This window comes from Gopherus flavomarginatus, chromosome 20, assembly GCF_025201925.1.
Source record: "Gopherus flavomarginatus isolate rGopFla2 chromosome 20, rGopFla2.mat.asm, whole genome shotgun sequence".
Classification (NCBI taxonomy): domain Eukaryota; kingdom Metazoa; phylum Chordata; order Testudines; family Testudinidae; genus Gopherus; species Gopherus flavomarginatus.
In genome coordinates, this window is record NC_066636.1 from 15,829,973 (window position 1) to 15,854,256 (window position 24,284).

General features: G+C 59.1%; 1 protein-coding gene across 2 annotated transcripts; it reads left to right on the plus strand.

Moving 5' to 3' along the window:
- The first annotated feature begins 2,587 nt into the window (after positions 1-2,587).
- NDUFS2 (NADH:ubiquinone oxidoreductase core subunit S2) lies at positions 2,588-23,854 on the plus strand. Of its 2 annotated transcripts, none has more exons than XM_050929883.1 (14): positions 2,588-2,705; positions 5,540-5,646; positions 9,065-9,255; positions 12,750-12,870; positions 13,892-14,004; positions 14,888-14,962; positions 15,858-15,935; positions 16,725-16,810; positions 17,381-17,500; positions 18,112-18,241; positions 19,576-19,671; positions 20,386-20,469; positions 23,030-23,087; positions 23,640-23,854. In XM_050929883.1, the coding sequence occupies exons 1-14, from the start codon at positions 2,620-2,622 to the stop codon at positions 23,675-23,677; spliced, it is 1,383 nt and encodes a 460-aa protein (XP_050785840.1). In that variant the 5' UTR covers positions 2,588-2,619; the 3' UTR covers positions 23,678-23,854. The 2 variants fall into 2 exon arrangements, with proteins under 2 accessions (XP_050785840.1, XP_050785841.1); XM_050929884.1 differs by lacking the exon at positions 2,588-2,705 and adding an exon at positions 5,166-5,404.
- The last annotated feature ends 430 nt before the right edge of the window (positions 23,855-24,284 follow it).

Here is a 24,284-nt window from a genome sequence, read left to right on the forward strand (position 1 = left end):
CCTCCCCAGCAACACAAGCAGCACCCCCGGCACCCCCCCTCCCGCAATACAGCCCAATGGCCCCACTACACACTACTGCGGAGTCAGACATACGTGCCACAACTTCCCAGCACCCAAAGCCCCCACCACAAACAGACACACACTGACACAATCTACACAAACAGCCCCGTGCCTGCAGATGTGCATGCCGTGCACAACCCCATCATGCACACTGACACAATCTACACACACAGCCTCGTGCCTGCAGATGTGCACGCTGCGCACAACTCCCCATCACACACACTGACACAATCTACACACACAGCCCTGTGCCTGCAAATGTGCACGCCGTGCACAACCATCATCGTGCACACTGACACAATCTACACACACATCCCTGTGCCTGCAGATGTGCACGCTGCGCACAACCCCCAACGCACACACTGACACAATCTACACACACAGCCCTGTGCCTGCAGATGTGTACGCTGCGCACAATCCCCAACGCACACACTGACACAATCTACACGCACGGTCCCATGCCTGCAGATGTGTACGCTGCGCACAACCCCCATCGCGCACACTGACACAATCTACACACACAGCTCCACGCACCACTCCCCATCACACACAGTCCTTCGTAAAGCAGCTCCCCAAGCATCTCCTCCCAGCCATGTGCCCCGGGTGCAGGTTGCAGGGCAGGTGCCTGGCGCCCGTAATAAAAGGTTGCAGGGCAGAGGCCTGGGACCCAGGATACGAGGCTGCAGGGCAGGCGCCGGGTGCCCGGGGTACGAGGCTGCTGGGCAGGTGCCCGGGATACGAGGCTGCTGGGCAAGCACCTTCTGCCTGGGGTAGGCAGCTAGTTAAAGACAAAGGCTAGGTGCTGGAGTCATGTCAGACTCAGCCTGAAGACCTGCTCCAGGAGCCCCCTTGTGGCTATCGGTTCCTGCAGCAGTGAGTTCCCAGCGGCTGATTGAAGAACCCAATGGAAGGGACTTTTTCCACACTCAGCCCCTCTCTCCATGCTCAGCCCATCTCCTCACCCTTCGGCTTCCATACCTGCCAGGAGAACAGCTGGAATGGTTGCTGCTCCATGTGCCCTCTCCAGGGGTGATCAGCACTTTTCCTGCAGGACAATCCCCCATCAGCTTTGGCTCCTGGGTACCCTTGCTGACCCTCAGAAGAGCACAAACTTGGGGTCCTGGTTGTTGCCCAGTGTGGTGTCTCAGAGGCTGCTCGCGCTGCTCCCTCTGTTGAAAGCAGGGGTGGAGCAGAGCCCTTCTCCAACAAGGAAGAAGCTCTGAGCAGGGCAGGAGCCTCGTCTTGTTGCCAGTCTCCCAGACCTCTGCAGTTGGTGTTGCAGCTGGTTCCAGCCCTTTGACCTCCCATTCAGGGCTCTCCAGGCAGCTGATTAAGTCTCCTCCTCCCAGAGGATTTCACCCCAAGGCCAGCATCTTCACTTAGCACCCAGCAGGGGTCCCAGCTGTGTCCCACTGCCCTCCCAGCTCTCCACAGCCCCATCCCAATGCCCAAGGGCAGCATCAGCGCAGTTGCTGTAATCACTGTAGATTATCTTGGCTCCACAAGGACAGACAAAGGGGGTTGAGCCATGAGCTGAATGGGCACTTCCCAGCTTAGCAGAAGGCCCAGTAGAGTCTGGGATCCTTTGCCCGGTCTCTGTTGGAGCAACAGCCCCAGGAAGCAGCAGCCAGCGGAACGAGACCCATCGCTCTGTTCCTAAACCTTGCTGCCAGCTGGAGCCAGCAGGAACCGGCTGACAAGGATCCCTGGGAATCCCACCAGGCAGGAGCTCCCAGTCCTGCTCCTCCTGCTCCACGGGCTCAGCTCTGCGCTGAGCAGTCCTGGCTCTGCTGTGGCTACTCACCACAGGGCCCGGTAGCTCCCAGCCCAGCCCCATGGCGCTCTGGTTCTGCTCTGCCATGAGCATGGACCTGTCCCGGAATCCCTGGCACCAGCTGCCCCATGACTCAGGGCTGCAGGCAGCTCGGGGGGCATGGCTGGGAGGACGGGTGCGGGTCTGGGGCTTTGCAGGGGAGGGGCAGGGAGCTATGGGGGGCAATGGGAGGGGACCCCAAATCCATCTCCCCTTGAGCACCCAACTCTGGGGGAGCTGCGCTCGGGAGCCGGGCCCAGCCTGTGGCTGCCCAGGAAAGGCCCCCCAGCTGCACTGATCATAGAGCCAGGCCAGGTCCCCCCACCACTCCCAGGATGCCCTCATCCAGCATGGCTCCCTGCTGTTCTTCAGGCCATTCCACTGGAAGGGAGACAGAGCAGCGAGGCTGCCTGTGCCCAAAGTAAAGATGGTGCCCATGCCCGGGTTGTATGGGCGGTGAAGCCAGGCCAGGCTCCCGGATGTTACCCATAGGGAAGATGGAGGCACCGCGAACACGGCCACAGAGAAGGAATCGAGCTGATGTCCCGGATGTTGCCCGTACTAAACATGGCGGCCAGCCGCGCTGTGGGTGACGGCGGCTCCGGCCCGGTTTTCCGGATATGGCCATGACGCCTCCTTTGCCCTCACTAAATATGGCGGCTCACCGCCAGCCTTTCTGACCGGGTTGAAGCAGCAGAGGGCGGCCCCGTACTTCTGTCCCGCCTCTCCGCGGCGCCGCTGGGAAGATGGCGGCGCTCAGGGCTCTGCGGGGGCTGCGGGCACCTTCAGGGTCATGGCTCCCGGGGCTGCGGCTGGGGGCAGCGCCGAGCAGGTGGGACCCAGCCCGGAGCCTGCCCGCACCTTCGCCCTCCCCCCCCCGCCCGTCTCCTGGGATCCCCCCTTCTGTCCCCCCCACGGGAGTCCCTCTTCCCGGGCTTCTCCCTCTGTGTGTCCTCGGGCCCCTCCCCCGGGATCTCCCCTTGCCTGCCCCCATGACCTATTCCTCGGGGACTCCTCCCCTGTGTCTTCCCCACTGGGACCCCTCCTCTGCCGCCTGGGACCCCTCTCCCATGTCCTGCACCCCCAGGACCCTGAGGGCATTGTCATCTCCACCTTCCCTGGGATTTCCCGCTGCCTCCTCCTATCTCCTTGGCATCTCTCCCCCATCTCCTGTTCTCTTGGGATCTTCCTCAGGGACCTTTCCCCTGCCTCCTGCACGCCCAGGACCCTCCTGGGCATTGCCCTCCTCTCCCTGTCTCATAAAAGCAGCAAAGAATCCTGTGGCACCTTATAGACTAACAGACGTTTTGGAGCATGAGCTTTCGTGGGTGAATATCCACTTCCTCAGATGCATGTGCTGGAAATATCCAGGGGCAGGTATATATATGCTAGCAAGCTAGAGATAACGAGGTCAGTTCAATCAGGGAGGATGAGGCCCTGTTCTAGCAGTTGAAGTGTGAAAACCAAGAGAGGAGAAACTGGTTCTGTAGTTGGCAAGCCATTCACAGTCTTTGTTTAATCCTGAGCTGATGGTGTCAAATTTGCAGATGAACTGAAGCTCAGCAGTTTCTCTTTGAAGTCTGGTCCTGAAGTTTTGTTGCTGCAGGATGGCCACCTTAAGGTCTGCTATAGTGTGGCCAGGGAGGTTGAAGTGCTCTCCTACAGGTTTTTGTATACTGCCATTCCTAATATCTGATTTGTGTCCATTTATACTTTTCCGTAGAGACTGTCCAGTTTGGCCGATGTACATAGCAGAGGGGCATTGCTGGCATATGATGGCGTATATTACATTGGTGGATGTGCAGGTGAATGAACCAGTGATGGTGTGGCTGATCTGGTTAGGTCCTGTGATGGTGTCGCTGGTGTAGATATGTGGGCAGAGTTGGCATCGAGGTTTGTTGCATGGATTGGTTCCTGAGCTAGAGTTATTATGGTGTGGTGTGCAGTTACTGGTGAGAATATGTTTCAGGTTGGCAGGTTGTCTGTGGGCAAGGACTGGCCTGCCACCCAAGGCCTGTGAAAGTGTGGGATCATTGTCCAGGATGGGTTGTAGATCCTTGATGATGCGTTGGAGGGGTTTTAGCTGGGGGCTGTATGTGATGGCCAGTGGAGTCCTGTTGGTTTCTTTCTTGGGTTTGTCTTGCAGTAGGAGGCTTCTGGGTACATGTCTGGCTCTGTTGATCTGTTTCCTTATTTCCTCGTGCGGGTATTGTAGTTTAGAGAATGCTTGGTGGAGATTTTGTAGGTGTTGGTCTCTGTCTGAGGGATTAGAGCAGATGCGGTTGTACCTCAGTGCTTGGCTGTAGACAATGGATCGTGTGATGTGTCCGGGATGGAAGCTGGAGGCATGAAGGTAGGCATAGCGGTCAGTAGGTTTTCGATATAGGATGGTGTTAATGTGACCATCACTTATTTGCACCATGGTGTCAAGAAAGTGGACCTCCTGTGTAGATTGGTCCAGGCTGAGGTTGATGGTGGGATGGAAGCTGTTGAAATCATGGTGGAATTTTTCCAGAGTCTCCTTCCCATGGGTCCAGATGATGAAGATGTCATCAATGTAGCGTAGGTAGAGAAGGGGCGTGAGTGGACGAGAGCTGAGGAAGCGTTGTTCCAGGTCGGCCGTAAAGATATTGGCATATTGAGGGGCCATGCAGGTGCCCATAGCAGTGCCACTGATCTGGAGATATATATTGTCATCAAATTTGAAATAGTTGTGTGTAAGTATAAAGGCACAGAGCTCAGCAGCCAGTTGTGCTGTGGCATCATCAGGGATAGTGTTCCTGACAGCTTGTATTCCATCTGTGTGTGAGATGTTTGTGTAGAGAGCCTCTACATCCATGGTGGCTAGGATGATGTTTTCTGGGAGGTGACCAATGTCTCATAGACTCATAGACTTTAAGGTCAGAAGGGACATTATGATCATCTAGTCTGACCTCCTGGGGTCAGGAAGGAATTTTCCTTCAGGGCAGATTGGCAGAGGCCCTGGAGGTTTTTCGCCTTCCTCTGCAGCATGGGTCACTTGCTGGAGGATTCTCCTCAGCTTGAGGTCTTCAAACCGCAATATGAGGACTTCAGTAACTCAGACATAGGTTAGGGGTTTGTTATAGAAGTGGATGGGTGAGAGCATTGCTAGCTCCCCCCTTGGGGACGCATTCTCCAGCCCCCTAGTAAGGACACTGTACTTGGCTGTTACCATAGATCTCTGCGCATGTTGTGGGGCTGTTCACTTTGTTACTCCAGCAGCTGCAAATAGGACCCAGAAGCTTGCCTCCTGCAGAAACCAAACTGCTGTGCTCCTGGCTGGTTCCTGTCACTGAATGGCTACTGGGTGGCTGTCATACAAGCCCCCTAGCTTGTGGGGCAGGTGTACGCAGTGCCCTTCTGACAGAGTGGGCACATTGAGGCACGTTTGAGGTTTTCCTCCAACTTCCTTGCTGATGACGCTTGATCTTGGAGACTAGCTAGCTCAGGCACTTGGGAACGAGCCATGAATCCTTTCTCTGCATGGTTATCGGTCCGAATCCTGCCAGCGTAAGTTTGGATTTTGATGGTTTATGAAATTAGGGGAGAGGCTGTCTTGCTCCCACTGCGTGACTATCCATGGCACAAAAGTCACCTCTCTCCCCCTTGCTGGGTTTGACACTCTTTCCTTATCTCTGTGTCCAGAGGCTCAAAGCAGTGGCAGCCGGATGTCGAGTGGGCCCAGCAGTTTGCAGGTGCGGTCATGTACCCCACCAAGGAGACTGAGAAGTGGGTGCCTCCTCCCTGGAATGGTGAGTTCTGTCAAAGGCGCCTGCCCCATTAAATGCATCATCACCATGTGGATGCTCTTGTGTTGGGGATTGTCATGTTTTAAGTTTGGAGTCAATCCCTCCCCTGGGGTGTGCAGTCCCACCTCCTTGAACGTTGCTAGACTAGCAGCTGAGTAGCCTTCTTGGGCCCGATCCTGTAGTGAGCTCTGTGTAGATGGACCCCTGTATCTTCACGGAGCTTATTGCTGAATCGGGGCCTTACATTGTCCAAACTGAGATCGTGGGAAAACAGATGTGGGTCAGCATGGAGGGAGCTTCCTTAGTTTAAGGTGATCTGGGTAAGGAAAGAAGTCTAGGTTTGGTTTTTTTAAAGATTTTTTTTTTAAACTGGCGTCTCCTTTTTGTTAGAAATGATCCCATGGCTTTTATTTTAATGTAAGTGGAAACAGGATTTCGGATTTGAGATGTCTTTGCTGCATCTGAAACCCAAACACACATGCTCTGTGCATGAAGCGATGATGGGGGACAGGTCAGTTGTACAGAGTGCTGGAGATTGCCTTGTAAGATGGGCTGATTCGAACCTAGGTTTTAACACAGCCAAACACAAGCAAAGACTGCAGGTCACGCTGACAGGATGGGGGACAGTATCCTGGAGTGCAGTGACTCTGAATAGGATGTAGGAATAACTAATGTTTGGGTTTGCTGGCCATGCTGCGGGGGGGATTGGTTTGAGTCACAAATTCACAAAATGTGTAAGTTGATCCGAAGCTGCATTCCCTCCCCCTGCCCTCAAAACAAAGTGGTTAAAAATTTGTGCTCTGCTCCTGTTGGGCTGGGCATTGCGTGCATGCGTGTCCTGGTAGCTAACCAATTGGATAGGAGTTGTGTGATACGGTAGCTAAGAGGGCTTATGCGATCCTCTATCTGTACAAATAGGGGAATAGGCATTACTGGATACTGTGTGTAATTCTGGTGCTTGTTCTTCAAACAGACTGTTGACAAATTGTAAAGCTTTCAGAAAAGAGCTACAGGAATCACAGAATCTAGAATATCAGGGTTGGAAGAGACCTCAGGAGGTCATCTAGTCGAACCCCCTGCTCAAAGCAGGACCAATCCCCAGCTAAATCATCCCAATGAATGATTCACTGTCTAGAAAACTTGCCTGAGAGACTAAAAAAAGCTCAGTCTAATTACTGTATCCAGTGAAGGTTAAGAGGTGACTTGTTCAGTTACAGGCCCCTCCCCGGGGAAGAGTTTTCTGATTGAAGATGGCTCTTTAATCTGCCAGAAAAAGGCATAACTTGATCCAGTGGCTGGAAGCTGAAGCTAGACTAATTCAGACTACAAATAAGGCACAAATCTTTATGGATGAGGGCAGGCAGCCACTGGAACAGTGTACTGAGGGGTTTGGTGGATTTGCTGTCAGGAGAAGTCTAAGACGTTGTCTTTAAAAGATTTGTAGCTCCACCCCGAGATATGGGCTGGACACAGGACTCATGGAATGAAATTCTCTGGCTTGTGCTATGCAGGTCGGGCTAAATGTTCAGAATAGTCGTTTCTGGTCTTAAAGTCCATGAAACATCCCTCAGCTGGGCTGGAAATCTAGACCCTAGTGCATTGCGTTGCGAGATTAGAAAACGAGACCCTGAACACAGGAAGTGGGGAGGAGAGAGCCTCAGTGGGAAGAAGTCAGGATAGACGCTTTCCCGTTGCTGTAATTTCATGTTGCTGCTAGTTACAAGGAAAAGGCAATTTGCGTGAAGTGCTGACTGGGGTTTTTAGCTGGCCTGTCCCTTTAAGCCAAGTGTCCCGATAGTGAATGCATTCGCTGTCTTTCTGGTCACTGAGACATGTGCTGCCGATGGATTGAAAAACAATCGGTCATAGGCAGGCTAACGTATGACCTATAATATTTGATCTAAGGACGGCTGACTAGTGTGTCATGGTGTGAGCTGACTGCTGCAGTGGTCAGGAAGGGACTTCTCCCCCCATGCAGAATGCATTATGGGGTATGCTCCCCTCCTGTGAAGGCTCTGATCTTGGCAGCTAAAGGAAGAAAGAAGCGAATGCACATTCTGTGTGTGACACTGTTGAGGGGGAATGCTTGTTGGGGGGGGGTGTATGTGGGGGGGAGCTGGGTGGGCTGCATGGCTCTGGTGCGGATGGGCTGCGTGGCTGTGGAGTTGTCCCTAGCAGTCTGCTGCTCTTCACACGTGTTTGGGGGGCGGGGGGGAGTTACCGTGGTTTATTGTTGTGTGTCCAGGTGAGCAGCGCCAGGCCTGCCATTGTGGGAACCCTGTAAATGAGGTTCCCTGTGCTGGGTCACTGTGGGACTGCAGGCTCTGCCGGCGAGCTGCTGAAATTCTACGATGTGTGAATGCTACAGCGACTCTAGCGGCACCTCGCTGAGCTCCGTTACTTTGACTGTTGCGATTGTCCCCGGAGTTTATCGTCCCCAAGGGGCATTGCCTGGGGGTTGCGAGTGTCCAAGAGAAAACTGAGCTAAAGAGACTTTTCTCGAACTATCTGCAAAGGAGCAATGACTCAAGCTGGAAGGAGAAAGCCCCCAAGGGCAGGTTTACTCGGAGCCCAGCAGGAGCTAGGGGGCAGGCTGGGGGGTGGCCTGCAGGCTGTGTATTTGGAAGTGCAAACTTCCTCAGTGTGATGCTTTCAGGCATTTCTCACATGGCAGAGCAGTGCTCTGCCCGGGCCACGGCTGCTCACCTTAGGAATTCTCCCACTTCAGCAGCCCCAGGAGGCGTGCAGAGAGAGAAATGTGGTCAGATTTTTCATGAGACGCCTTCAAGATTTTCCTCCTGCTCCCCTGCTGGGCAGAGACCAAGTTTGGGACAGTTTGGCCCAGACGAGGCTTCCTCCTGGGTGGCCCCTCCAAGGCAAGTGCTGAGCTTCTGTGCTGGGAGCCACGATCTGTGCTGGAAGCCAGTTTGCACCCTTCGCTCCCACTCTCCCTCCTCACCATAACCGGGCGCTCCCGGCCTCTGGAGTCGTGGGGCGCTCGCCGTTCTTTAGTTTACACTGGGCACAGTGAACGTTGGAGCGCACTCACTCTGGCCGCCCAGAGAGCAAACGACCCCCCTGCATAACGTGAGAAGAGCAGGGAGGCCTTAGAGCGACAGGTGTGGGAAGGCCGCTCCTATAGACAAGCCCAGTGCTCTGCAAGGCTGAACTGCTGGACAGGGCTGTTCCTCAGTTTTGCCAGGGAAGTGGTGGGAATCGCACTGTTTGGGAGGCGTGGAATAGGGCTGTCAGCTGTGGGGCATGCACCGTGGGGCCTGAGTTCCCTTCCATCCCCGAGCTCTAATCCTGCTCAGCCTTTTTAGTGCAGGAGGGCTGGTGGGTCTCCCTGGAGTGCTCTCCCCTGTCCAGAGGTGCACCCTGCCGTCTCATGGCCTCTCTTGCTCTCCTTGTGCCTGAGCAGACAAGGACCCTCCGGCTGAGAAGAAAGTCTCTAACCTCACGCTAAACTTCGGGCCCCAGCACCCAGCCGCCCATGGGGTTCTGCGACTGGTCATGGAGCTGAGTGGAGAGACCGTGAAGAAATGCGACCCCCACATCGGCCTGCTGCACCGCGGCACAGAGAAACTCATCGAGTACAAGACCTATCTCCAGGTAACCGCAGGGGGGCTGTGATCCCTGGATCCCTGCCTGGACACCCCAATCGCAGAGCAGCAGTGCGATGGGCTCCATCAGCCTGCAGCTCCGTTGTGCATTCCCGCAGTGCTCCAAGGGCTTTTGCACCCAGGCCAGCTGCCCCTTGAGAGCCCGATCCTGCAAACCCAGCTCCTGCTGCAATCCCTGGGGATTCCCCAAAGTGGCTACATGATGGGGCCCCGGGGATTCAGCTGCTTCCCATGCTTGTTCCCTGCCTGGCCTATCCTCTGTGCCAGCCCGGATGGCGATTCTGGAAACCACTGATGTCCCAAAGGGAGAGTCGTCTCAGGCCTTTAACCTCCTGCACGTGAGTGTCAAGTTCTCTCTGCCCCAGGGCAAGGCAGGGGCCAAATCAGGGCTTCGGGGCTCCCTGCTCTTCTGCCCCACAGCCCTGCCTTGCAGTCAGCAATGCCCTCCCGGCTGCCCAGTGCATTCCAACCTAGCTCCACCTGGCAGGCTGGGGGGTGCCCTGGAGGCAGTCTGCCTTGCCCATACTGCAGAGTGACCTGGGGCAGCCTGTCCCTTTCAGCGGCAGTCTGTATTTGGGGAGCATCTAGTGGGAGCAGGGGGAAGCAGCAGGGAACAGAGTGTCAGCAGTGTTGTCCAGTGGCTTGGGTACGCGAGCGGCAGCCAGGACTCCTGGGTTCCAGTCCTGTTTCACTCACTGTGGGGTAAGTCTGTTTCCCTCTATGTAAGGGGGAGTCCTGTCCTGTCTGACCTGGGGTCATAGGCTCTGATTCCATTTGTAAAACATTTTGGGACCCTCAGGCACCATGGGCGGGGTGGTGGTAGGGAACGCCGAGGTCCTGCCCCTTGGAGTAAAGAGCAAGGGCTGACACAAGCAAGACAAAAAACGTGTGTGTGTCTCTTGTTTAACAAGAGACGTCAGCAGCCTCCGAGGAAGCTGGGAAGATGGAGTGTCCTGCCAAGCTTTGCATTAGGGCCTTGTAAACGGCGCTCCCTTGATTTACTGTCCAGATCAGATGTAATCTTTCCAGCCACCGGGGAAGCAGCACTTGAAGTAATCCAGCCCAGTAAACATGGGGCAGGAGCCAGGCAGAGCTGCGGGTGGCAGAGCACTCTGGTCGCGCTCGGGGCGTGCAGCCAAGGCAGAAGCAGCTTAGTGACGCTCTCCCTTGGCGGCCCAAGCTGGCTGTAGCGGTGCAGAGTGTAAGCGCCTGGCTGGCGTTGGGAGGCAGGCGATTCCCAGTGAGCGAGTCCCTACTCGTGCCCCATAAGTCGAGGGGAGGCAGGCGGGCACATGAGCGGGGGCAGGACCAGGGCGAGCGTTGAGCACTGCTTCCCAGTCTCTCCCCTCTGTCGGAGCAGGGAGGCAGCCAGCTGGGGATGGACAGCAAGAGGTGTGAATGGTGAAGGCCTGCTGGGCCGTGACTCACTTTGGGGGCACTGTTCAGCTCATGAGCGTTAGCCAGTGTTTGTGCTGGGCTCCGGGCAGGGGCGGGGCTCCTACCTCCATGGGGAGACATGCCAAGTTTCGCTTCCCTGCTTAGCTTGCTGGGGGCTGGTGTTTCCCTCATGCCAGCTGGTTCTGTTTTGCGTTTAGGTCCTCATGCGCTGACTCAGTGCTGTTCAGAGGGGGTGTTTGAGGGCTAGAGGAAGGACATGAGAGTCAGGAGCCTGCTTCTGTTACGGACTCCTCGGGCAGGTCACTACACACCTCCATGCCTCAGTTTCCCTGCCTGTACACAAGGGATAATCACCGTTCCACCCTGTGGTAAAGGAGCTCCCCTCAGGCAGGCTCTGTTCTGTTCTGTGCGAAGACCAGGAGGGTGACGTGCGCCAAGGACAAGCTGCTTCTGCTCTGGAAGAGCAGGTGGAAGGGCACGAGCACAGCTGGCATCCCGGGGAGTGCCCAGAGGCTGAGCTGGGTGCAGATGATCTGACGGTTCCCTTCCTCTGTGCGCTGTGGTTCTAGAGGCACAGGGGGCGTGTGCAGTACAGCTCTGTCCAGGGGCCAGGCCAGTAGCTGGGGGTGGAGGGATGGATTCAGATCTCACTGGTGCATTGACTTCAGCAGAGCTCCTCCTGCTTTACACCACAGAGCCCTGGTCAGGCGCCCTCTCTGTCATCAGCAGCACTGAATCTATATGGTGTCCACAGCACCACTTCCCCTGCTTTATCTGCGTGGTCCAGAGGAAAGGATCAGCCGCCAGCTGTGTAGTGCCAGGGACTCTGACTGACTGCCTGAGTGACAGCAATCCAAGTGCTGCTGCTTAGGTGTGCAAGCAGTACCGTGCATGCTCTGCAGAGACACAGCATTGTGATCTGACCCCCAGGCACCAGCCTTGGAAGGCTGTTCACATGGGCCTTGCAGGCAGTTCAGGGTTTGGTGGCAGGCAGCAACTTTCCTCTGCCTGCTCCAAACTCAGCAGACCATAGCTGTAGCTATTGACTTGTAGGTGAACAGGAGGAAGCTGTAGAATAGGGAGAGCAAAGCCTTCTGGGAGTTGTAGTCTTTGGACTGCGAAATGTTTGGCTTTTGCGAGGAGCAGGCATTTCTCACTGCGGTGCTGCTTTGTCCTTGGAGATCAAGGCTGAGGGAGACCTTCACTGGGACTCTCCAATCCCTCACGCTGATCTCGGTACAAAACCATGTACTCTGATTCCCATCTCAGCAAAGGAATTACACAGGGTACTTGTGCCCTAAGAAACTTCCAACTGTCTAGGCCAGCGGTTTTCAAACTGTGGGGCGCGCCCCAGGGGTGTGTGCGCAGTGGGGCCCACGCCAGCCTCCACAAGGGGGCAGGGAGGGGGTGCCACCCAGCCCCACTCTTCCCCTAGCTCTGCCCCAGCCATGGCTGGGCTGTGACCCTGGCTCTGCGGCCCGCTCCTGGGCCCTGCTGTCGCTGCCAGCTCTGCCCCTAGTGCGGGAGAATGAGGGTGTGTGAATGCATTCTGTTACTCATAAGGAGGGGTGAAAAGAATTGTTTGGGGACCACTGATGTAGGCTTTAGGGAGGGCTCCTCTCCTCCCTGTGTGCAATGGGGCTGCTCTCAGGCTCCCAGAGTGGCAGGCCTGCACGTATGTTACTCTGATTGTACTAGGTCTTGTGGCTAAGCAGAGCTGGGTGGGCGACGCCCTGCGAGCCCTGGCGATGGTGAGTCCACAGGGCGTGCTCTCTCCTCTCAGCGCTGAAGCAGTGCCTGAGGCACCGGGCTGCCTTTCGGCAAGATGTGAAATTGAGCCCTGTCTGCTGGTGGTGCTCGGCTGGAATGACCCCAGTGCCCCTGCAATTCTAGCTGGCCGCTGGGCTCCTCCCCTCCTCTGGGACAGTGGCAGTGGGCGCGGTTCCTCTGCTCAGGGATGGGTGAAGGGATCCCCATTTTGTAACTGGCCCTGCGCGGGTTGGCGTGCTCCCAGCGCCAGGCTGTCTGCAGGCAGTGGTTCTGCCGAGTGCCAAACGGGTGTTTGCAGGCTGTTCTCTGTCGCAGGCTTTGCCGTATTTCGATCGGCTCGACTACGTGTCCATGATGTGCAATGAACAGGCCTACTCCCTGGCGGTGGAGAAGCTGCTAAACATCACTCCGCCCCTGAGGGCTCAGTGGATCCGAGGTGAGTGTTCCCCTCACATTGACTGCCTTGGCTCAGTGGAAGCGAGTCCCAAAGACAGCCCCTCCCCAGTCCTCCTCCATATGCCTCTCCCTGCTGGACCTGTCCTGTGCTTTCTAGCTGGCACCCTGGCAGGGAGTCTCCAAGGCCAATGCCCATTTGTCCAGGTAGCCAGCTGGGTCCTCGCTAGGAGCATAGGAGTTGCCAGTCAGTAGTTGGCTTATGCCCTGGTGCTTCTGGCCAGAGCCCATCACCCATAATGCACTGAGGGAGCAAGACGCTTGAGGCTATTTTAGTAACTGGGGTTCCTGCGCCCAACACTGCCCTGGGGTTCCCCAGCATTCTCTCTCCCTCTGGTGGGCGTCGGGGGTGGGGGTTGGGGAGGAGAAGCCTCCGGGCACCTCGCTGAGCTTGGGCGAGTATCCTCCCTTCATACCCTGTCCCTGCTCCCACATCACCCAGTGCCCAGCCCCTCAGAGCCCATTGGTGCTGTTCTGAATTGGGCCAGAAGAGGGCACTGGAGAGCGAGAAGGGCTGAGCCCACATCTGGTAGTTCCCCTTCCCCGTGTGCCCGGGTGTGTCGGCTGTGCGCTGCCCGCCTGTCCCTTCCCCGTGTGCCCGGGTGTGACGGCTGCTCGCTGCCCGCCTGCCCCTTCCCCGTGTGCCCGGGTGTGACGGCTGCTCGCTGCCCGCCTGCCCCTTCCCCTGTGTGTCAGGCGGACGCTACTCTGCCCATCTGCCCCACCCCTGTGTGGTGTTGGACGCATGCTGCTCTGCCTGCCCGCCTGCCCCTTCCCTGTGTGCACGGGTGTGTCGGATGCGCGCTGCCCGCCTGTCCCTTCCCCATGTGTGTGTCAGGCGCACGCTGCTCTGCCCGCCAGCCCCTCCCCTGTGTTGTGTTGGATGCATGCTGCTCTGCCTGCCCGCCTGCCCCTTCCCCATGTGTCTGTCAGGCATATGCTACTCTGCCTGCCCGTCTCTCTCTGACTGGGGCTTTCTCTCTCTCCCCCTCACCCCCCACCAGTTCTCTTTGGGGAGATCACGCGGCTTCTGAATCACATCATGGCTCTCACCACCCATGCTCTGGACGTCGGGGCCATGACCCCCTTCTTCTGGATGTTCGAGGAGAGAGAGAAGGTAAACCCCACAGCTGGCTCTAACTGTAGCCAGCAGCATCATCGCAGAAGAGGGGCAGGGCAGCCAGAAGATGATGGCCCCTCTGCTCCAGCATCCTGTCTCTGTGAATGGGCCACAGCACGTGCCTCCTCAGCCAGTGCCTAGCCCCAAAATGCAGCCAACAGGCCAGTGCTATCTAAGGTGGGTGGAGATTTTCCTGGCCCAGCTGGGGAAGGTCACGCCCGGTGTCACCAGGGACCCTTGGAGCTCAGTCCCAGGCAGAGCCAGAGGCCCCAGATCCGGAGTGGGGTGATTGGCCCGGGGAGGAATTCCCCTTTGGCCCAAGGGGTTTGCTGATAGCAGCCTGAGTCAGATGGCGCTGCCCATGAATCAGTTGCTAGCTCAGCCGTTGCTGAGGGTTCTGCAGGCCAGGGCTAAGCAGCTGTGTGCCAAAGGCCAGGGGTAAATTACGCAGGCCCCATGTATCCTGCTTTGTCTTCCTCCGCTACGGTGCTTCCCCGGGCTGCTCTGCTGCCTGGGTTCCTGGCCCTGCTTGGCGCTGGCTGGGGCTCAGCTGGCAGCCTTGGATGGACTGACTCATTTCCCCTTTCTGTGGAACACGCTGGTGCTTCCTAGTTCACCAAACAGGCCCTGGAACGGGGTCCTGCCGGGGTGTGACCAGTCCATGCCCGGGCGTTGGCAGCAAGAGCTGTTGGCTGCTCCCCATGCACCTGGGAACAATATCTCTGGGATGCTCCGTGGGGTGGATCCTGCAGAGCTGGGATCACCCTAGGGTTGGGGGGGGGGGCACTTTAAGGCTGGCCAGCCAACCTGGTTTGCTCATGCTCTGCACCCTGCGGGTGCTGGACATGTGGGTGTGCAGTGCTCTTTCTGTCCCCTGCAGATGTTTGAGTTCTACGAGCGGGTCTCCGGGGCCCGGATGCATGCGGCCTACGTCCGGCCAGGCGGGGTGCACCAGGTACAGCCAGCAGCATGCAGCTCTCCTCTAGCGCTGCGCTGCGCTGCCCGGTCCATACAGAGCTCTGCCCGCCTCCCTTGTGTGGGTAGCCTGACTGGTTGCTACAGCGTGAAGTGTGGGGATGTCCCCAGACCCTTGTCGGTGGACCGTACTGCAGCTCATGAAGGGACCCGGCTCCCAGCGTCCTGCCGGCAGCTGCTCGGGGGAGCTGGGGTGGGCGGAGCCGCAGAAGGAGCTTGTGCTGGATTGGGTACGGGCACCCAAGCGCCTCCTCCTTTCTTCAGTAGTGGCACTTCCTGCCGAGCCCCTTGTCCCGGTCCGGTCTGCTGAGAGCAATGCTGTCCTCTCGGGAGGGCTTCTTGCAGCCCTGCCACTGCCAGGAGCCCCATTCGGGGAGGGGCTGCGTCCCCCTTCTGTCCTCCTAAACAGAGGGAGGATCCCCTTTCCCCGCCATGGAGGGCCTGTAAGGCGGCCGGCTGGAGATGCTCAGCGCTCAGACAAGATGTCAAAATGTGACTCTGGCAACTGAGTGTGTCACGCCCATGGCCCTGAGCTGGGGGCCAACCCTCCCCACAAACTGGTGTCATAGGGTCTGCGGCTGGTCAGGCCAAGGCAGGATCCCACCTTGGGCTCCTCTGTCCCTCCTGCAGCTTGGCTTGATACTCAGAGCCAGGCAGCAGGGAAGGTGGGGAGTGGCTGGGGCCTCGTCAGCATTTCTCAGACTTGGCAGCAACCACCTGGCCCCCTGCTTCTTGGGTGCTGAATGATTCCCCCCGAGTTCTCCAAGCGTGTGTGTGTTGTCTTCCCCCCAGCCCTGTCCCACATGCACATATATGTGCTGCAGGAAGAGCTCAGATTCTGCCTGTGCTAACCCTGTCCCCGTTACCCCCAACAGGACCTGCCCCTGGGGCTGATGGACGATATTTACGAGTTCACCAAGAACTTCTCCATCCGGATCGATGAGCTGGAAGAGGTGCGGCTCCCAAGATGAGTCGCCATGTGAACTGGGGGTGGAATTGTTCTCTGCAGTCAGCCCCTGCTGTTCCACAGGGAGGGGACCCCTGCATGGGACCTGGGAGTGTAGGAATCCTGTGTCCCTTCCAGCCCCATGAGTCCGCATGTCTCAGGGTTTGAGAAGGGTTTTGTGCATTCCATTCCCTCTCTCACCCTGGGTCAGGCCAATGTGGGATTGGCCTCTGCCAGGTCTGTATCGGCTGATCCAGCCCCCAGTGGCTTCTCAGACAATCGGATCCACATAAGTTTTCCTTCTATTGAGCAGCTAATACAGCCACGAAGGGAGCATGGGGTGGGGTGCTCTTTTACAAGGGTGAGCAAATCTGTGTGTGTCTGGGGCATGGAGGCTGACGGCAGAGCTAAATTCTTCGCAGGCCCCGCTGTGTGTGGAGGCGCTATGCCCGGCGGCTGGGTTGCTCTGCACTGCTGACGGCACTCTTCTTTAGTCGAGGTGTTGATTACATCACCATCAAGGGCAGGAAAAGCAGAATTCCATCTTCAACTGCAGGGGAAATTGAGAGAGGTGCAGAATGTGACGTGATCATGGTCTGTTAACATCTGCTGTGTTCCACTCCAGAGCTAGCTGCATTCCAGTGATGGGGAGGGTATATACGTGGGGTGAAATGCCTCTGGGTGCTCGGAGTGCCCGGGTGCTGTATCGTACATGTACCTGCTAGCAGCCAGGGCCAAGTGTTTGGAATGAGTGCCTGGTGACGTTTCGTTATGTTCACTCCCTGTCTCCTGGCAGATGCTCACAAACAATCGGATCTGGAAGAATCGCACGGTTGACATTGGAGTCATAACCGCAGAGGAGGCTCTCAATTACGGTTTTAGGTATGATCCTTGCCCAGAGTAACGTAAGGCAGGCTGGAATGGGGGTGGGAGCGTCCTGGGAAGATGAGGTCTGTATGCTTTCTGTCCCCTCCCCTGCGGGCCGGCCTCGCTGGGGTGTCAGTGGATGGTTGATGGTGTCAAAAGCAGCGCGAGACCCTGGCACAGGTGCGTGAGAAGATGCCCCTGGTCTGGGAGGGGAGTCTCGCTGCTGCTGCAGTATACCTTGCTGGTGCATTTCCCTTCTGCAGCGCCATCTAGTGGCTAGAGCTAGGAGAGCAGAGTCCCGAGATCTGTACCTGACTCTGCCCCTGCCCCCTTGCTGTTCCTCGGTTTCCCCAGAAGTGATGGGCTAATAGTGGCCGGGGGTGGGGTGGGGCTTAATCAGCTTTGGAAGCTCTTGCCAGGCAGGCTGATGCCAAGTGCCCAGTCTAAAGTAGAAACTTCCCCTGGGCGGCGGATTTGGGAGTGGCCCCCTGGAAGAGTTATGCTTTCTCAGCCATGTCTGGGGCTGGCCACTGCCAGGCCAGGGCCCCGCTGCTCAGCTAACCCTTCCCTCTCTGCCCTTCCCAGTGGGGTGATGCTCCGTGGCTCTGGAATCCAGTGGGATCTCCGCAAAACCCAACCCTACGACGTGTACGACCAGGTGGAGTTTGATGTTCCAATTGGATCGCAGGGTGACTGCTATGACAGGTGCCTTCCATGTGGAGGGAGAGGGGGAAGTGGGGAGGTGGTGCTCCAGGGAGGGCCATGTTCCACGGTGAGCTCTTCGGAGAGGGGAGACTGACCCCAGGGAGGGGTGTGTGCTGTGGTGAGTTCTCTGGGGATGAGGGGCTGACCACAGATAGGGCCGTGTCCCGTTATGAGTTCTCCGGGGAAGGGGGGGAAGCTGACCCCAGGGAGGGCTTTGTCCCGTACTGAGTTCTCCGGGGCGGGGGCTAACCCCAGGGAGGGCCGTGTCCCGTGGGAGGTCCTCATTGCTCAGGGGCATGCCTGAAGGCTGCCATTGCAGCACAAGGACCATTCTCAGACTCACTCCTTTCCCCCTGAGGCGCCTGTCTGTTCTGCAGCCTCTCCGTGGCCTGAGCCATGTGACAGCAGCTGCCTTCACGGCCTACGGGGCCCTGAGCATCCTTTCCACAGAGAGTCCAGCAGGGCTGGGCGTCGCCTGCCAGGCTGGGTGTGGCTCACGCTAAGCAGCCGCCTCTGTGCGGTGATCAGGCTTCCAGTCAGTCCTGCTGCCTGGCCCCTGGTGGGCTGGAATTGCCTGGGCTAAGCCTGCTCCGGCCCCCATCCTGCGGCAGGTACCTGTGCCGGGTGGAGGAGATGCGCCAGTCGCTCCGCATCATCCTGCAGAGTCTCAACAAGATGCCCGAGGGGGAGATCAAAGTGGATGATGCCAAAATCTCTCCTCCCAAGAGATCCGAGATGAAGGTAACGGAATGCAGCGCCTCCTGCTCCTGGGGCCTTGACTCTTGGGAAGGGAACAAGCATCTCTAACGTGTGCTGCAGCCTGTCCCAGCCTCGGGGGAAGCGGGGCTCGTGTCAGAGCAGAGGACTGCGGGGCAGGGCCCCTGCCTTCGGGGGAGGGTGGATGCCCTGGGGAGTCCAGGCGCCTGACTTCTAGGCTCAGCTGTGACTGTGGGCACGGTGCTGGCTTCCCGGGAGGGGGCCCAAGGCTTCAGCCCAGCTGGAGAGCACTGGTGCTGCTCTCGCGCCTTTCTCTGAGGGGGGTTCCTTTGGAAGGGGAGTGGGCCAGCAGTTCCTGGGTCTCTGGCATCCCTGCCAAGCTGGTTGGGCGAAGACGGCCGCAAGCCACAGGCGGCTGCTGGCCATGGGCGATTCCTGTTTTCCCTTGTTCCTGTAGTGTGACCCCGTTTTGCTAAGGAGCGCTGAGCCCTGCGGGGGCTTGGAGAGCAGGCAAATGAAAGTGCTGTTTGGCTAGCAGGTTCCAGGTTGTACAGCACCTGGCACATCGGGGGCTGGGCTGGGCTCAGCTCTCAGGTGCTGCCACAGTATGAGTCACTGAGGAAGATGAGATGGAAGATGGGCTTGTGACCAGCACTCGACCTGGGTGACCTTGGGTGTCGCTAGCCCTCTGAGTGCCTCAGTTTCACTGTCTGCAACAGAGGGAGAACAACTCTGCGTCTGGTGTGTGAGTTCAGCCTGGGGCCTCTCGCTCTGTGCAGCCATGGGGCTGCTTTCGTCCTACTGCAATATGCACGATCCAGATGGAAACTGCCTTCAATTGGGGGCCCTCGGTAAAAGCCGAGGACGGGGGCAGGTCACGGGAGCTGTTGCCCACAGGAGAGGAAATGTCTTTGCCCGGATGGAACCCAAGACAGGGGCCCTGACCCCTCGTCACTAAAGACCTGGCACCTGGGGATAGAGGAGGTGGGGTGCTGTGTTCCTGGTCACTTCCTGCCCAGAGCTGCGGGTAGTGAGTAGCGATACGCACGGTGGTAGGGCTGGGGAATCTCGGCAGCCGTGTTTCTGGAGGAGAAGAAGCAAGTTGCAGAGAAGCCAAATGACTGGGCCAGTGTTGCGCTGTGAGTCAGTGGCAGAGCCCTGGCTCCAGTCCTGGGCCTGGCCGGTGCTGCCTGCCTGCTGTGAAGCCCCAGGGCGACTGTCCTTCCTGCTGGGGGCCTTGTGCCTGCGCTGGGGCGAGGACTCGTGGAAACGTTCGCTCTGAATATTGCTGTGTGTGTAGCCACGGGCTGGGATGGTCCAGGCCGCCTGTCTGATGCTCTGAATTCCCTTCTGCGCAGACCTCCATGGAGTCGCTGATCCATCACTTCAAGCTGTACACAGAGGGCTACCAGGTGCCACCCGGAGCCACGTACACAGCCATCGAAGCCCCAAAGGTACCCGGTTGGCGGGGCGTGCAGTCCTTTGCCTATGCCCTGGGTGCCCTCCTCCCTCACTGGTCCCCCTGGCTGTGCCCTGTGGAGGCGGGGGCATGTTCTGCTGCCATTACAAACCATGGGAGATGGCTGAGCCCCTGGGGATGTGTTAGAGCTGCTGCCCCTGTCACTCAGCCGGAGCCTGGCTGCTCGCTGCTGGCACTGCCCGTGGGAACGGGCTGGCACTAGAGGACAGTTGCCACTGGCTGGTGATTGCGCTGGTGACGTTCCATTGGCTCCAGCTGCCCCGGGGGGCACCACTGGGCCAGATTCCCAGGGACGTGTCTGGGGCAGCTCTGGGGGTAGGCTGCAGATGGGGTCCTGGGGGCTGTGCAGGTTGCTCACTGACAGGCCCAACCCAAGTGGCTCCCCTTTGCCCCGCATGGGTCCCTGGTTCTGCTCAGTCATGTGATGAGCTGCTGGGTTCGGTTGTGTCCCAGAGTCCTTTGTGCCAGCTGCCTTGTGCTCGTGTAGGCCACCCTTTCATGCTGCAGCTGGGACGAGACAGGCTTGCCTTGCCTGAGCATCAGGTGCAGGGGGAGGCCGCCTGTCTGCAGGGACGGGGGTCACCACATGCCACCCCACCTTGGGCACCTGTGCCCAGCGCCGCCATCCGGCTGTGGGAGGGCTGCAGAACCTCTGCTTGTATCGCCAACTCCCTACTCCATCCCGTAGGGCGAGTTCGGCGTGTACCTGGTCTCTGACGGCAGCAGCCGCCCCTACCGCTGCAAGATCAAGGCACCCGGCTTCGCTCACCTGGTAGGAGATTCCCTGAGGCTGGGGGCTGCCGGGGCAGACTGGAAAGGGGGGGTTCTCGCTTTAGGGGTGCCACAGGGACGGAATGGGGTGTCTTGCTTTAGGGGTGCTATTGGGAAAGTCTGGGGGGAGGGGATGGTGTCTCACTTTAGGGGTGCTGCTGGGACAGTCTGGAGGGAGGGATGGGGTGTCTCGCCTTAGGGGTGTTGCTGGGGGAGTCTGGAGGGAGGGGATGGGGTGTCTCGCTTTAAGGGTGCTGCTGGGGGAGTCTGGAGGGAGGGGATGGGGTGTCTCGCTTTAAGGGTGCTTCTGGGGGAGTCTGGAGGGAGGGAATGGGATATCTTGCTTAGGGGGACTGCAAGGACTGTCTGGGAGGAGGAGATTGAGTATCTCGTTTAGGGGGGCCACAAGGACCATCTTGGGGAGGAGATGGGGTGTCTCGCTTAGGGGTGCTGCAGGGATGGGGTGTCTTGCTTGGGGGTACTGCAGGGACAGTCTGGGGGAGGGGATGGGGTGCCATTGGGATGGTCTGGGGAAAGGGGATGGGGTGTCTCGCTTGGGGGGGCTGCAGGGACAGTCGGGGGGAGGGGATGGGGTGTCTCGCTGGGGGCGGGGCCACAGGGACAGTCGGGGGGAGGGGATGGGGTGTCTCGCTGGGGGCGGGGCCGCAGGGACGGTCTGGGGGGAGGGGATGGGGTGTCTCGCTGGGGGCGGGGCCGCAGGGACGGTCTGGGGGGAGGGGATGGGGTGTCTCGCTTGGGGGGGGCCGCAGGGACGGTCTGGGGGGAGGGGATGGGGTGTCTCGCTTGGGGGGGGCGGCAGGGACCGTCCTGGGGGTGTGTCACTTTAGGGATCTGCTGGGTCTCTGGCTCCCCGCCTTGCACAGGGAGCGGCTGTGAGCAGTGTCTGGGCGCTAGGTGCCCAGCACGATTTGAGCTCTGCCCATCCCTGTGGATCGCTTCCCCTGCGCTGAGCTGCGGGCCCGAGCTGCTCCCAAGCCACACGGCACAGAAAAGGGAAGTGTGGGCAGCCGCAGCTCAGCCTGCCAAGGGGCTGCATCGGGCACCGGGGCCAGCCCTGCGCTTCTGGCTTTGCCTGTGGCTAGTGGAGCTGCTGGCCAGGTGCAGCCTGCACAGCTGGGTCTGTTGTTGAGCAGCTCCTGCCTGGCTCTGGGGGGCAATGCTCCCTGGGCCCCATTGCTGTGGAGGGCGGCTGGGCCCTCATGGGGATGAGGTTGGTACAGGCTTTGACCTGGGGCCCTGGGCTGAGGGGCGTTGATCACTGGGGTCCTGCCCAGCCCCGGGGCTGGAAGGATCTGCTCTTGGCTGAGGAGCAGGAAACGCCGGGTCCCAGCCTGGGGTTGAGTTTCAGGCCCTACTTGTGAAGCCCCAGTCCCACCTGCCGTGAGAGGCGGTGGCCGTAGGCGGGGTGGGGGAGGCCGTAGGGACACGCCCCGGGTGCCAGCTGGAGGCTTTTGAGGCTCAAGACACATGTGTCTGGTGAACTTTCATACCGTGGGCTTGGCCCAGAACCTCTGCTCCGGGGAAGGCGCTTCCATTCAGGGCCTCAGCCTAGTGTTCGTGCTGTGCCAGGCGGTGCTGCCCTGTGGCATTCTAAAGCAGAATGCTTGAGAAAGGGGCAAATAGTAACTGCTGTTTTTGTAGGACCTACAGAAAAACAGTGCACTTGTTCCCTTCACTAGTGCTTGGCCCACTGCATGTAGCTCCACAGGCTGAGTGGGCTGGGAACGGGAGACTTCTCAGGAGCACCCGCTTCCACAAGCAACCAGGGTGGCTCGTGGGGGGTCTCTGGTCTCTAGGCCAGCACAGGCCCCAGCACTGTGCTGGGGAGCTCGTTAGGGGGTGCTGTTCCATGGGAGTCAGTGCTGGCCCTAGTTGTCCACTATAGCACTGGCGGGTGGGGGGGCTAAGTGAGAGAGGAAAAGGAGCCACCCCCCTCCCTGGCCCAGCTTGTGAGATGAGACTGGCTGGCCCAGGTGTCCTGAGCACCATAGCTCGGGCTGCGTAGCTCTGCCCCTCCCATGCCAGTTGTAGCTCTGCACTTCCAGGGTGTTGCCTGGTTGCCCCCAAGGCGGTTGCAGGACTGCCAGTGCGCCCCCCTCCCCACCCAGGATTGTTTCCTGCAGGGTGATTCCAGGGCCTGGCCAGGCTGCTGCGTCCCATGTGCTGGCACCCGTGTGTCTGTTCACGGGGGAGGGGCTGCAGCCCCTGGGGAGCCCAGGCTCCTGCTCTTGCCGGCCCTGGGGAGCCGGGCTGGCCTGTCCCTAGAGCCCTTGACCCTGTTGCTTTGAGGGGAAACAAGAACAGAAAGCAGCCAATTTCAGCAGGGAGGCAGCAGCTCATGGGGCCAGCGGGCTCCGGGCTCCTGCCCTGCTCTGCAGGCAGACGGCTCTGGGAGGCTGCTGCATGGGCAGGGGTCCAGCTAGCAGCACATGTGCAGCTCTGTGCTGGCTGGGGGGCTCTGGGGTGATGCAGCCAGCTGGCCTGGGCCTGGCTGCTCCTCACTCGCTGTCTCTTCCCCTCCCTCTCCCCCCCTCCCCCAGGCTGGCTTGGATAGGATGTCGAGGGGCCACATGCTGGCAGACGTGGTGGCCATCATCGGTATGTTGGGCACCGGGGGAGGGGAGGAGGTGGTGCAGGCAGTGAACAGCAGGGAGGAGAGGGGGGCTGCTGATCCAGAGTGGCTGGCATTGCTGGGCCAGTGTGGGTGCCAGCTGGTTGGGGGGAGCCTTCTCGAGATGCCGGGACCAAGCAGGAAGCCAGATCTGGGGTGCCTTGGGCCTGGCACAGCCCCACTGACTCCAAGCACCATGCCCCCTGGCACCACTGGCCCCTCTTGAGCCTGTGGGGCAGGGCCTGCTTGTGCACTGGGTGCCCCAGTTCCACTGCAGGGGGCTTGAGGGATTTTGACGGCTGCTGGCCGGGGGGCCCACGAGAGCTCCTCTGGCCAAAGCAAGCCTGGTGGTACCGCGTGATGGGCCCTAACGCCCTAGCGATTCCCATGCCCATCCTGCCTGACCCCCCAAGGAGGGGCCTGATGTGGGGAGAGGGGGAAGAGGCCTTGTCCCTGGGGCCAGGAGGGCTGGCTTTGCCTCGCTGGGTGCCGGGAGGAGTCTCTGCCTTGCCCCGTCTAACAGCCCCTCTCCTCGGCAGGCACGCAGGACATCGTCTTTGGGGAGGTGGACAGATGAGCTGCTGGGCCTGCGGGCGGCTGGCTGCAAGCCCCAGTGCATTGACCTCTGCGCCCTGCTCCTGTGCACGGCGCCTGTCCAGGCGGGATGTCGTGGTGTGTGTGTGTATGCGCATCTGTGTGCGCTCGCTGCTCCCCCTGCATGGGGCTGTGTGAATAAAGCTCCCTCTGCAGCCTGCTGCGGTTTGGTTCTTAAACTGAAACTGAAGGAAGAATCGCCTCCTTCCCCCACGGCTGGAGCTGCAGGCGGCTGGCTGGCGCAGTGTGGGGTGGGGAGGCTGATTGTCTTGGCATGGGGGGGCAGCCTCCTTTCACCCGGGTCACAGCTCCAGTGGGGCTGTTCCCCTGGCGTCCCTCCTCCCCCCCCCCGCTCTACCCCTCAAGTTTCCTCTTAAATCTCTCACCTCCTGCGTTTCCCACCCCTCCGTCTGAACGCCAGGGAGGGGGGCATGTGGTGATTGTGTGTATGGGGGGAGATCCCTGTCATCAAGCACTTGCTCTGGGCTGGGTGAAGCAGGCTCTTCCCTCAGAAGCTTCCTGTTACTGCGGAGGGGGAACAGCCATTCCCCCTGCAGGCTGAGACCGCAGTGTGGGTCCTGGCTCTTCTG

Excerpts from the sequence above, each read along its gene's own strand:
- NDUFS2 (XM_050929883.1), top strand. The coding sequence starts at position 2,620 with ATGGCGGCGCTCAGGGCTCTGCGGGGGCTGCGGGCACCTTCAGGGTCA. Across the intron at positions 14,963-15,857 it reads GGCCAGGCGGGGTGCACCAG|GACCTGCCCCTGGGGCTGAT; the intron begins GTACAGCCAGCA and ends TACCCCCAACAG. Across the intron at positions 23,088-23,639 it reads AGACGTGGTGGCCATCATCG|GCACGCAGGACATCGTCTTT; the intron begins GTATGTTGGGCA and ends TCTCCTCGGCAG.